The sequence below is a fragment of the Symphalangus syndactylus genome, chromosome 2 (assembly GCF_028878055.3).
Source record: "Symphalangus syndactylus isolate Jambi chromosome 2, NHGRI_mSymSyn1-v2.1_pri, whole genome shotgun sequence".
NCBI classification, from domain to species: domain Eukaryota; kingdom Metazoa; phylum Chordata; class Mammalia; order Primates; family Hylobatidae; genus Symphalangus; species Symphalangus syndactylus.
In genome coordinates, this window is record NC_072424.2 from 23,488,336 (window position 1) to 23,502,708 (window position 14,373).

The 14,373-nt window shown below is 36.0% G+C and overlaps 1 protein-coding gene and 1 non-coding gene across 5 annotated transcripts in view; one reads left to right on the plus strand and one right to left on the minus strand.

Moving 5' to 3' along the window:
- The window catches only part of TRUB1 (TruB pseudouridine synthase family member 1), a 59,562-nt gene that overhangs the window by 27,764 nt on the left and 17,425 nt on the right, over window positions 1-14,373 (minus strand). For all 4 annotated transcript variants that reach the window (XR_008652024.2, XR_008652025.2, XM_055248268.2 and 1 more), the window contains exon 4: window positions 9,877-9,958. Coding sequence is in view for 2 of the 4 variants with exons in the window: in XM_055248268.2 (XP_055104243.1) it covers window positions 9,877-9,958 (82 nt within the window). In the remaining 2 variants the exon portion in view is untranslated. The remainder of the gene's footprint in view (window positions 1-9,876; window positions 9,959-14,373) is intronic.
- Window positions 115-222, plus strand: LOC129478010 (U6 spliceosomal RNA). Its single transcript, XR_008656184.2, has one exon. It is a non-coding gene; the product is annotated as a U6 spliceosomal RNA (small nuclear RNA).

The following is a 14,373-nucleotide window of genomic DNA, read 5'->3' on the forward strand; positions in this document are numbered from 1 at the left end:
TAAGCAAGGATTTTAGCATGCTTACTAAACAAGCATTTTTTAAACAATGATTTTAGAAAATATGAATGAAGACATACACATAAAGCTTTTACTATCTGTTAGTCATATTTTCAGCTTTTGTTTGGTATTGCTTCAAACAAAATGATGCAATATTAAAGTAGAGTTCCAGCATGGCCCCTGAGCAAGGGTGACATGCAAATTAGAGAAGTGTTCCATATTTTATTTTTATTTATCTATTTTCTCTTTTTTTTGAGACAGGTCTCAATCTGTTGCCCAGGCTGGAGTGCAGTGGTGTGATCTTGGCTCACTGCAACCTCTGCCTCCTGGGTTCAAGCGATTCTCATGCCTCAGCCTCCCAAGTAGCTGGGATTACAGGCGTGCGCCACCACACATGCCTGCTTTTTGTATTTTTTAGTAGAGGCTGGGTTTCACCATGTTGGCCAGGCTGGTCTCAAACTCCTGACCTCAGGTGATCCTCCTGCCTCAGCCTCCCAAAGTTCTGGGATTACAGGCGTGAGCCACTGTACCTGACTGTGTTCCATATTTAAAAAAAAAAAAGACAAAAAGTACAGTTCTATAATTTTAAAAACTAAAATCTATGATACACTGAAATTTAGAATTTTCATACTCAAAGATGTCTTCACACATATTTCCTATTTAGTAATAAACTAAATCATAGAAATATTCAATAATCTGTTTAGTTCACAGCCAATGGTAAGAAATTTCAGTGCTTTTACCATTTTGTAGAAAATTTATCTAACTTTTTATTCTGGTATAAGTGTACTTAATTTGAATTTATTTGAACAATATTAAATAAAAATGAGTATGCTTTGAATTACTCTTCCAATACCAGAATTAAAAGTCAGCATGGAATACTATGTCCAGATTTTAATATCAACCCAGCAAGACAGTTTTAACCTCAGTATGACCTTGACCCTTAAAAGCTAAACACAAACAAAAGACTAGAATCTACTAGACTCAAACAGACAGAAGAGCTATAACACTCAAAAGAATTTCTCTAGCACCTAGCAGCTCCAACAAGGCAGACCTCACATGGCTGATCTGTTCATACTGTTTCTCAAACAGATGTATCTCATGATACAGATGAGGATTTTTCCATGAAAAAAGTTTAGTCTATGGCAACATTAAGACATTATTACTAGCGGTACCTTAGTTATACAAATGTAAGATTTCCAGATCTAGACAGCCAATGCTGTCAGCATGCTGGCACTTGCTGAAGGAAATGCCACTGTTGATTAAATTGCAATAGTTCACAACTTAGCCACATACTTTTTAAAACAAGGCCAAATGACTTTCTACTTCTGCTAAGCTGGTCTCTTTACTGATGCTCCTGCAACTGTGTACTCCTTTGTGCTGCTTTGGTGGCCCTCCTTTGCTGATATTACCACACACACGATGACAAGATGTGTTCTTTCTCATTCTACTTCTGCCATATTGTCTCTTTCTCTGACTGAACATGTCAAGCATTTGTGGGTTGTGCTGTTCACTCTGTAATTAATCATACACAATTTTTAACTATTCTCTCTTTCTACATATATTTTCTCTTCTTTCTACATATTTAATTTCTACACACACACACATACACACACGTACGTATTATCTCACCAATGAAATTCTAAGCTTCTCAAAGACAATTTTTCTTATATAACATACACTATTAAAATGGCACTCAAGACATCTGCTGAATTTAATTTGCTGAAGAATAATAGAATCTCAAGGCTGAAGGGCATTTAAAAGTCACCTAAGCCAATCATCCATCTGATGTTTGAATTACTAGGCAGCCTACACAGCAAGTTATCTTATAATAAAATCTAAGCTTGTGGTACATGAGTATGTAGTACAAACTGGCTATATCTAAAACATGATATAAGTCCAATCAAAATAATAATAGTTGTTCTTATGACATAAGTATAAAGACTCTACTTCCAAAGTATTTAAAAAGAAACAGAATAAAATGTCTGCAGTAAATATATCCAATAACTAGGCAGAATAAATATATTTGGTAAAAGAGGTACAAGTGTCATAGGACTTGGGTAATTATTTTTTGTTTAGCAAATTAATAAGCCATCAATGTGACAGCATTCATTTGAAATTAACTTTTAAAAATCATTTTCATAAAATGAATATATACAAGATCATGTTATACATCATTATTTGCTTAAAATTTTACTCTTCCAGTGAACTCACAACATCATAGTTGAGACTTAACCGGACTACAGTGCTAAAAACAATATGATTGAGTTAAAAACCATATTTGACTACGAAAGAGTAACTGTGACTAGACGAATCTTGCCACCATAAACAGCTGTTAAACTGGACAAAATATATTAAGCAACAGTTTTTAGACAGACAACAGGCAGCAAGCACTGTAATCTCTTAGGAAAGAGAAACAAACAAAGCAAGTCCCATGATAACTTGTTTTTGTCTGGAGGTGCTTTCTTAACTGTGGGACAGAGAGGGAAACTTCAAAGCACAGTGATCTCACTGAACAGAGATCAGAATCTGAGGAAGTAGTGGCAGCTGGACTTTGAGGAATATACACAGAGAAAGAAATGTCTATGAAGGCCCCCTTGATACTCTGACTAAATTCTAAGCTGTACGTACATATATACAGGGTCTCCACAGAATTAACTAAAGAAGTACTACCAAAGCTCTTACAAGGCTGGGGGATGTTTTAATTTCAACCATCCAGAATGAAGAAACTTTGTTGAAAGCACAGGTCATTTGATAGACACCTCAGAAAAGTCATGCTTTAGGAGCAGAGCTAATCTAGACCTGGAAAAAAAGTCTACTTTAGAGCCATCCTAATATAAAATCTATACAAAACACAACTAGAACAAATAAGTGAGTTTAGCAAGGTTGAAAAACACGAGGTCAATATACAAAAATCAACTCCATTTCTATATACCACCAATGAACTATTAGAAATTGAAACTTCAGAATTTGAGGTACTAAGAGATTTCATAAACAAAGGATGTAAAGATCTGATACTGAAAACTACAAAAATATGGCTATAAAAGACCTAAATAAATGAAGAGAGATACCTTATTTCATGGGTCAGAAGACTCAATATTGTTTAGATGTCAATTCTCCCGAAATTGATCTATAGCTTCAAAACAATCTCAAACTGCCAGTAGACTTTGAGTGTGTGTGTGTATAAAAATTGACAAGCTGATTCAAAAATTCATATGGAAATGCAAAGGACCAAGAATGGCAAAAGCAACTTTGAAAAAGAACAAGTTGGAGGCCTAACACTCGTTAATTTAAAGACTTACAAAGCTACAATAATCAAGACGGTGTGGTACTGATTTAAAAATAAATACATCAATGGAATAGAATTAAAAGTCTCAAAATAAAAGTATGCAGATATGGACAACTGTTTTTTGACACAGGTTCAAAGGCAACCACAGAAAGGATAGTCTTTTAAAAAATGGTTACAAAACGATGTACATATGCAAAAAATGACCTTGAATTCATATCTGAAATCATATTCAAAAATTAACTCACAATGGAGAGAGGGGCATAAAGACACTTTTATGATGATAAATATGTTCACTGTTTTCATTACAGCTATGATTTTACAGGTGAATGTATATTAATTTTTAAAATTATATATTTTAAATACAGTATTTCTGTATGTCAATTATACCTCTAGAAAGCTGTTTTTAAAAAATAAATAGGGTCTTCAAATTAAATTGCAGTAATGAATTTGGGGTGGTGGGACATCATGGCTCAGCTTGCTCTTGGGTGATTTAGCAAAAGTTATTTGCTGTAAGTTTGATATTATTTCAAAATAAAAGAAAGGTCATAAGGGACTATTATAAACAGCTTTATACCAATATTTTTGAAATTTTAGATGAAATGACAAATTCCTAGGAGAAAAAATTATCTACATTGATATAAGCAATAAAAAATAGTATATCCAATAGCTAGTAGAAAAAAATCCAACCCATAGTTTAAAACCTTCCTAACAAAGAAAACTGAAGAACAGATGTCTACCTGTAAATTCTTCCAAACATTAGAAAAAACACCAATCTGACAGAAATTCTTCCTGAGAATAGAAAAAATGAGAACAGCACCCAAACTATTGTATGAGGTCATCATAACTTTGATATCAAAGCCGGTCCAGGACATTAAGAGAAAAGAAAAATACAGGGTAATGTCATCCAAACACAGACGCAAAAATCCTAAACTAAATATTAGCAAAACAAATGCAACAATTTATATAAAGGATAACATATTACAACTAAGTTGGGTTTATTCCAGAAATGTAAAGTTACTTTAATATGTGAATAAGGAGAAAAATCAATACAGAAAAAAATATTTGATACAATTTAATGTCTGCTCATGATTTTAAAAAACCAGAACTCAGCAAATTAGGAATAAAAGGCAACTTCTTTACTTTGATAAGAAAGCTATTAAAAAAACCCTATAAGGCTGGGCGCAGTGGCTCAAGCCTGTAATCTCAGCACTTTGGGAGGCCGAGGCGGGCAGATCACAAGGTCAGGAGATTGAGACCATCCTGGCTAATATGGTGAAACCTCATCTCTACTAAAAATACAAAAAATTAGCCAGGCGTGGTGGCTGGCACCTGTAGTCCCAACTACTTGGGAGGCTGAGGCAGGAGAATGGCGTGAACCCGGGAGGTGGAGCTTGCAGTGAGCCAAGATTGTGCCACCGCACTCCAGCCTGGGCGACAGAGCAAGACTCCGTCTCAAAAAAAAAAAAAAAAAAAAACCTATAGAAAAAAATCTATAAGAAATAAGGTAGGAAGGACTTGTTCTTCCAGATATCCAGATAGTCTAAAACTACAGCAATTAATATAGTCTGGTGTATATACAAGTATAAACAAACTGATCAATGTAAAAGAAAAAGACATTTTTTTAAACAATAGCCTAAGTGGGTACTTGATGTGTAATAAAGGAGAGAACACAAGAGTACTGGGAAAGTGCTGAAGCAACTGGACATCCATGCAGGAAGAAAAAGTGGATTGCAGAGGGAACATGAAAGGCAAAGCAATAACAGCTTCTAGAACATAGGAAAATATCTTCATGCTTTTAGAGTCAGAAAAGTTTTCTTAAACAGGACACCAAAAGGACCAACCATAAAGGAGAAGGCCTGATAAACTGGACTAAATTAAAACTAAGAACTTGTGTTTTTCAAAAGACAAGAGAGGAAAAATGCAAGCCACAAAGTAAGGGAAATATCTGCAACACACATAGCCAAAAGAAGAGAACATATCCAGACTATATAAAGAACCTATGCATCCTCGAATGGAAGGTGCTTAATAAAACACAAAAACTCATACAAATGTGTAAGAAAAAGGCAACTCAAAAGGAAAAAAGAAAAAACAAAAAATGGGTAAGAGACCTGAAAAGACAATACAAAAAAGAAGATGGCTAGTAAGCCAAAAACACTTAATAAGGTGCCGAATCTCATCAATAATCAAATTAAAACCACAATGGAATACCACTACACACTCGCCAGAACAGCCAAAATTAAAAACACTATTAATAGCTAAGGATGTGGAGCAAGTGGAATGCTTATACACTGCTAGTGGAAATGCAAAGTTTTCCAAGTACAATCACTTTGGACAACTGTTTGACAATTTCCAGTACAGTTAAATATACACCCACTCTATAACCCAGGAACACATGCGTGCACACACACGTGCGCACACACACACGCACGCACACACACACACGACCTATATTCCACTTGGGTATATATCCAAAAGAGATGACGGCAGAAATGTGTCTACCAAAAGGCAGGTATAAAATATACACAGCACTTTATTCACAAAGCCCCAAACTGGGAGAGTATGTGTATAGTATATTCACACAGTGGCATACTACATAGCAATAAAAAAGTCCAAAATACTCATATGCGTACCAACATGGATCTCAAAAATATAATAAGTGGAAGAATTTAGACACAAAAGGACACATAGTGTTTAATTCCATTTATACTAAATTCAAAAACAGGCAAAACTATGCCTTAGTTTTAAAACCATCTCCATAGTGTTGGATGTTAGAATAGTAGTTATCTTTGCAAAAGGACAGGGTAATGACAGGGCACAAGTGTGGTTTCTAGAAATCTTCTATTTCTTGACTAAGCGTAATAGCTAGCTACACAGATATTTGTTTTGTGCAAATTGATAGAGCTGTACCTTTATTTTTTGTTCAGTTTTCTTTACTTGTACAACATTTTATAATGAAAAGTTTAAATGCAAACAGCTCTGTAAGAATTTTTATACCCAGCTACACACTAGTCCAATTATAGCATATACCCTATTGGTTTACATCACAATTTGAAACTAAATTCAACTCTTGAGCTTACTCCAGGATAAGTTTCAGCAGCCAAACCACATACAGTCCAAGAGGAGCCAGTACCATTAGGTACAACATCTGCTACAACCATTTGAGAAGACCTTGGTAACATCTGATCTCAGGACTAAGGAGTGGTGGTGTTTAGAATAAAAGATTAGCATGAGATTCCACTTTTCCTTCTACCTTTCTTGACTCATGGGAGGGACAGAAGAAACTACTCCCAGTACAGGGACAGTTAGGCCTTCCCAGATGCTTGGTCCACATCTAGCCTGGGAAGCTATGGTCCTAGTATCCGTCGCTCAGCGGAGAACAGATGAGCACACTGAAGCTGTGTGTCCTCAGAGACACTAGCAATAGTAGCAGACACTTAATACCTAGATGTGGATGAGAAGACAGCAGCAGAAGGCAGGAAGATGCTTTGCCTTTCCCGGCTTATCTGCAGTCATCTTTTCTGAGAATGCCTCTGCTGCCTATCTTTTTTAATTCAAACTCTATATGTCATATATGTCATTCTGTATGCCGTATACTACACCAAAAATACACTGAGGACCAAAAGAGACATGGTTTCAGCCCCATGGCGGAAATACACCTGCATGACTATCTGGCAGACATCCTGAACTCTGGCAGTACACAGGACAATTCTTCATTGTGCTCTACAATCCTCTGTGTTACAGGACATCTGGCATCCCTGGTCTCCACCCACTGAAGGCAGCTGGTGTCACCACCCCACCCAGTCATTGTAACAACTAGAAACACAGTTTTTAATTGACCTGTCAAGAACAACTGATGTTGGCTAAAGTAACTCAGTATGCAGTCAATGGCAAATTAATGTTCTTAAGTCATTTTGTCCTATCTAGACAAATACTATTTTTAACTGTTATTTCAGACAGCTGAAAGCTAGCTCAGAGGAATAAGAAAATGAGTCTCTGGCTTAGACTCAAACATCAAAGCTTGTAACAGGGCCTTTCCCTTTGTTCTCTATCATAACACTCTATTATTCCTAAATAGCATTTTTCACTATTTACAGTTATGCTGTATGTTTGAGTGCTGATCAGGAGTTCAAGACCAGCCTGGCCAACAAAGTGAAACCCTGCCTCTACTAAAAATACAAAAAAATAGGCAGGCATGGTGGTGTATGCCTGTAGTTCCAGCTACTCAGGAGGCTGAGGCAGAAGAATCACTTGAACCCGGGAAGCAGAGGTTACAGTGAGCCAAGATCACGCCACTGCACCTCAGCCAAAAGACTTTTAGTCTGCTAATATCTGTGTGCTTACATATGAAAGCACCTACTTTATTATAAATTACTTTTACTTCTTACTTATATTCCATTTACTCTATCATATTGATTTTTCTAAATGTATAAGTAAATTCAAGTATCTCTGAATTTTATTTCAGGATAGTAAAGAAGGCATTATAAGATATTGGTCACAGGTCTCAGAAGGCTGAGAATATTGGTCAGAGTTCTCCGTTAGACAGTAAGTTCCTTAAGGACACAAGCTAGGTCTTACATTTATCTATCTTTCCCTTGGTACCTGCTATAACAGCTTCAACAAATAAAAAATATTTGTTGATTTACTGAAAGCACACAGAAAAATCATGCCAATCAGCAAAATTCTCTGAGCTCTCATTTTCTGGGACTATAAATACTATTCAAAGAACTGTAGGAAGCTCTCTTCTCTTCACAGCCTGAAAAATGTTCTTAGTTTCTCTATGATTTACTGCATCATTACAATGAGATGATTTAACAAACTGAGCTTTCTTTAAGGTAAGTAAATAAGGTTACAAATTACCTAATACAGCATAGAGCTTTTTAAAATTCTAAAATGCTTAAGAATAGGAAGAAAGGATATGTTTAAGTATTTTTGTCACGCTGGGCCCCTTCCAGCATCCTCAATGAATTACACCACCACGTAACCAATTTTAAAACCCCAAAACCTAGGTCATGGTTGACAACTTCCTCACTATCCTATCCAATCAACTAAAAATCAAGTCTTGCTAATTTTACTTCCTAACCATGGAAAATTTTTCTAATAGGAAAACTCTGTCTCTATCACTGGCACCCTGGTCCAACTTACCATCATCTCTGCTTGTTCTACTATAAGAGCCTCATGACTTGTCTATGAGACCTCCAAATTCATTCTCCTCCAATCAATCCTCATAATCACACTATGAGGTTGCTATCATTATTGTCATTTTGGAGATGGAAAAACTGCAACATAAAGAGACTAAAAAAATTTCAAATTTGCGCAGCTAGATAAGGGCAGAGCTAGGAATTAAACCCAGATTTGTTTACTCTAGTGAGCCTTATATTTTTCATCACGTGGTACCCCCCCAGCCTTAATTATATTACCCCAGGACTACTGTTCTGAATAATAATCATTCTCCTTATTATGGTTTGGTAAATGGAGTCAGAGATACAGGAGACTTAATTACATAAGTACTCACGAATACTTTAGTATACTCTGGAAGTCTCTGATGTCCTCCTATTGCCCTATGCCTCCTTAATCTTAAAAGTCTTCTGGTTGAAGGTTATAGTTGGTTTTCAATTAAGTGAGGGTCTGCTATTATTTGCTAATAATAATAATTCCAATAATATTTCAACATCTGTTTTTGAGAAGTCTTGAAATCAATCAGCAATTTTTCTTTTCATTATGTTGCTTAATTGAGCGAGATACTAAGCTACATATAAATGTTAACAGAATAAATGAAGCTATTATGAACAATAAAAAGGTTGGCCTCACTACTGGGGCAATATGCAATATGTAATAAGGATAATCAACACAAAAATATAAGCGGGCCAAATGCTGGCTTACCTACGACTAAGAGATAACAGCAAACAAACGAACAAACAAAAAAACAGAAAGTCCACAAATTGGTGACATAATGATGCAGGTGAACTGACTTAGAAAACTGCAGTTGCTGCATTATAAACAGCATAAGCACTGTGAGAGTTGCTAGGAGACCATTTCATTTATCTATCCTTCCTTAGGGTAGTAAAAGAAGGGATAGTAGGAAACTTAAGGTGGGCCCCTGTGAGTTCTGCTTTACTTCCAGAGAAATAGCTTGCCCTCTGTCCTCTTTTTACATAGTCCAAAAGCACAAAAACATGACAAGTTTTAAAGTACTAAACCTGGTACATTTATTTCAACAGCTGACAGGTAATTTTTTTTTTTTAATGGCAAGACAGATAAAATCTAACACAGTATCTCTGCTTTGTTTCTCGTTTACTAGGGAAAATAACCTAAATCCTAGCCATAAGTGCTTTTGCAAGGAGGTTATTTGGAAGAATAATTCTGAACACTTAAAAAATCATTATAGAAAAAGAGGCAATCACAATAAATCTTCATTCAAAAACTCCTATCAAGTAAGCAACAATGTGATAAACAATTTCCAATCTTCTTAGCCCAAAGAAACATACTGAGAATTAAAATGGCTGATGATATCAGAGATTTGTTTTAAAATTCTACCTGCACAGAAACTTTTCCTAAATGTTAGAAAAGAGGGCTACATTAGATGAGCTTCATACCGTAAGGTTTTTCTTCTGTTACCTTCCCCGTAGAATCTAGTGTATCAGTAGCTTTCCCCAGTTCTCCAATGGCAGTATATCTCTAGAGGAAGGGAAACGAGAGAAAATGGGCTGTGAGGCAAGAAAAACTGTTATCCATGTCTTGAAGTTTATACAGAATTTCACTAATACTACCAACCTGATACAAAATACAGGCTAAAATAACAGACTGCAATTGTTTTGTTTTTAATATGTGGAAAGCAATTGTGTGAACTGAAGAACATTCACAAACATCTCATACTAGCCAATATGAGAAAGATAAACCTGATTTTATTGATAATTATGGCTTAATAATTATGACCATTATTATTGTCAGCAAATTTCTCAAACCACCTTTATACTGAGAAGTTTGTTTAAGGAAAATATTCAAGTCTATCCACGAGTAGAGAGAATGGTACAATAGCCCTGACACCACGGCCATCATAAGATTCAATAATCTTCCCACATAAACAATTAAAATTAATTTTAAATAAGCCAACTTAGTACTTCTTACATGAAATACTAAGACAATTCTTAGTAACTAGGTCATGTATTAAACAAAAGCTAAATCTGCAGAAAAACAGCAAAACCAGTATAGTCACAGAATTAGTGACTTAACTATTAAATGTGTTTTTTGTTTGTTTGTGTTTTGTTTTGTTTTTTTTTTGAGATGGAGTTTTGCTCGTTGCCCAGGCTGCAGTGCAGTGGTGTGATCTCAGCTCACTGCAACCTCCGTCCCCCGGGTTCAAGCGATTCTCCTGCCTTACCCCGTGGAGTAGCTGGGATTACAGGTACCCGCCACCACGCCCGGCTAATTTTTTGTATTTTTAGTAGAGATGGGGTTTCACCATGTTGGTCAGGCTGGTCTTGAACTTCTGACCTCAGGTGATCCACCCGCCTCGGCCTCCCAAAGCCAAAGTGCTAGGATTACAGGCGTGAACCACCACGCCCGGCCATGTGTTTTCTTAATAAAGATAAATTACTACTTAAGATCTCAGGAACAAGAATCGTTTCTAAGAACTGATCTTTATTCACAAGTGAAGAATTAGATCATTCTTAGTTACGTGAGGATTGTCTTATTTCTCATCTTAGGACGCACTTGTAGTACGTATTCTTTTCACTACTCTCTTTTGGTCAAATGCAAATTTTATTTGGGGCATCACATGAAGTAGTGAAAAAAGTGTAAGAACTTTATTTCCCACTGAAAATAATCTGTATTTATGTGAGCAATTTTATAAAAGAAAGCTCAAAGTACTTTGCAGAAATATAAGCTTATTCATGACAAATTTATTAGGCTAGTGAAGGGACCCAAGACAAAAATGAGAAAAATATTAAAACTTCAAAACCTCATAAGTATGCAGACATTTTATAACAGCTTAAGGCCCTTTGAAGAAATCACCTTAATATTATCTAGCTCAGATTTTTTAAAATAAATATAATACAGAAGGGAATATTCCAATGCATTTCAATTAATTTTTTTAAAGTTGCATAGGTATTGACAAAAATTAGTTTTTTGTAACTAAACACAGTCTCATCACCTGAGACACCCATTCCTGCTTCTATATTTTGGGACAATCAACCTTGATTAAGCATACCACAGGGGGAAGTACGAGAGAAGTACAACAATGGTAACAGCACAGGCTCAGGGTCAACTGGCCGGGTTTGAATTCTGACTCTACCACAATTTGCAGTCAAGTTAGTCTTTCCTGCTGGAGCTTAATTTCCTTATCTTAAAATGTGGAAAATAATAATGCCTCATGAGAAGAAGCAAAGAGTTTAGAGCAACAATATCTAGCCCTGGTAAATAACAGATAATAACACCATCATCATTTTTATTTTCTAAGAAAGAAAATACAGAATGATTCGCAATAACAGTGGCTAGAGTTGACTCATCTGGTTACAGTCAGCTCCCATAAGGAAAGCAAAGCATCAAAATGCTTTATGATTTTTTTGCCTTTAGAGTCTGTTTAGTTGCATGAGAAAACCACGGTGCAATCTTGCAGACTATGCCTTGAACGTATCTGCAGTATTCTGCTCTGCAACACGTTTGAACTAGGAACCTTAACATGTTTCAAGTATGCAATGTCCATTCTAGTCTCTGGACTCTTGGTGTTTTGTGCACCTGGGGCACATATGCCACTTCCCTGGCCTTGAACTCCCTCTCTCCTCTAAGGATCAAACCTTATTCAGCTTTCAGAGCCATCCCTTAATCCATCCAACTTCCAATTACCCACCTCCACAGCATGACTAAGAGTAGGTGCTCGATACAAATTCCATACATAGAAAGAAGGAAGGCCTATATCAAATCCACAAATTCAATCATGTTTCTTAAGGACTATGAATGTCCAAAGTATTCTCCTAAGTGCTAGGGAAGGATACACAGATACATAAAATAGATTGCTCTCCCTCTAAGAGGTTACTGTGTAACGGGAAAACTTCAATAAAGACAACTACTGCAGAGGGGACTGGATATAATGGCAACAACAGACATGTCTGGTTTATCTCACTGAGCTCTCATATCACATGGCTTAGCACATGATGACCTACAGAGAGATTCACTGTTTTCCAAGTATATTTTATTGATCCTTACTTTCTCGAAGTATGAACTCTTAGCTAGAGTTTCCCATTGCTGTTCTATTGTGTTCTTTACTAGATAGAAACACAGTAGCAGCTTAATAAAAAGTTGCTGACAGAATGATACACATGCTAGAGAAGTGCCTATGTGTGCAATTCTTCACATTTCACCACAGTTTTGAATATCTAGATTTTATCTGCTAAGTCTCAACCCACTCCAGGGTCTGCAATTATACTGTATGTAGCTACGTGCTGGATTCTTTAGGGGAGACAATATCTAAATCAACATTCTCAAATCAAATCAAAATGTTCTCAAACATTTTGCTTTCAGAACTCCTACACACACTTAAAACGTATTGAGAAACCCTGGCACACATTTTTTAAATACATGTTATATCTGCCTAGATTTACTGTATTAGAAATTAAAGCTGAAAAATGTTTAAAACTTCCATTAGCCATCAGAGCAATGATGTCATTGCACATCTAGTAACCTCTGAAAAACTCTACCATGTATTTGTGGGATTGCAAGTTAAAAAGGCAAAACTATGAAAATAGTTTCTATTTCAACAGACCCTGAAAGAGTCTCAGGAGTCCTTAGACCACACCCTGTGAACCGATTATTGAAATCAGCTGTTTCCTAGCTGTCCCTTGTCCTGGCATCTAGTAACAATTATCCTCCAATTTTATTCAATTATCCACAAACCACTTAGAAAAATTCACCCACACAGTTAAGCCTTCAGCTGAAACAAAGCCTTACGACCAAAAAGATATTGGGATAGAAGAAAAAAGACATGGAGATATACATATTCAACCCTAACATTTTATCTTATGGAGTCTAAAATATTTCTTTTCACTGGCTTAAATTCTACATAGAGTCTGTGCTTTAGAGTTGTTAATTCTCCAAGACATGTACCTGGGAATTGTGAATTTGACTACTGTATTCATTACAATGTAATTCTACTGCAACAAAAGAGAGGTCCTGAAGAACATTCCATTGACCTGTGTACTCTCTGGGACTTATAGTTTCTCACTGGTATTATTCTACTCTCTACTTTACTCATCATCAAGCTCCCTAAACCCCACAGCAGATATTAGCTAGACATCTCTAGCAGCAAATCAGCTTCTGTTCTGTTTAGGAGAAAGAAAAATGTTTCTACTACAGAAAGTATACACAATCATTTCCTTGGATCTCAACTGAGGTGTGATTTTGAAAGCTTGTGATTTAAAACTTCACAAACAAAATAGGGTTATTACTGAGGATGAGAAAGAACACTTTTTAAAAAACCTATCAAACCAAAAACATGTGGCTTTGAATGTCTTCATTAAGAAGGAACAGTTCTTTTTTATAGTTCATAAGTATAAGCCCTTTAAAATTGTCAATACAGTATTTATGAAATATATGAAAATTAATAGAGTATATAGAAAAGGTACAAACTGGACTAGCCTCTGGAGAAAACTGATTAGAAATGCTGAAATCTTCAAGAGTTGGCTAAGTTTCATAGGAGCATTACTCAAGTCACACTTTAGAGTTCTCATAACTGGTTAACCTAAAAATGTTACTGTGTTCTTGGGGAAAGTTACTATCCTTTGACCACACCAAGAAGGGGAAACTTCATTCACTCCAATGATGACACTTGTTTAACTACTGGAGGGGGATACAAAGTTGCCTTCTGAGGAAATGCTGGCTTTGCCTGCAGGTGCCACTATGGTTTACCTGCACAGAGATATGGAGGTACCTTTATATCTTGACATGCTAGTTAGATTCTTCAGGTTTTCATAACCTTTCCATCTGGTTTCTAAAGCATCTGTAAAATAACCAACTTTGATCAACAATATAGAAAACTAATAAAGACAGCACTCCAAAACCTCATCTGTTTTCTTCTGTTCCTTGTCTGTTCCTTCAAA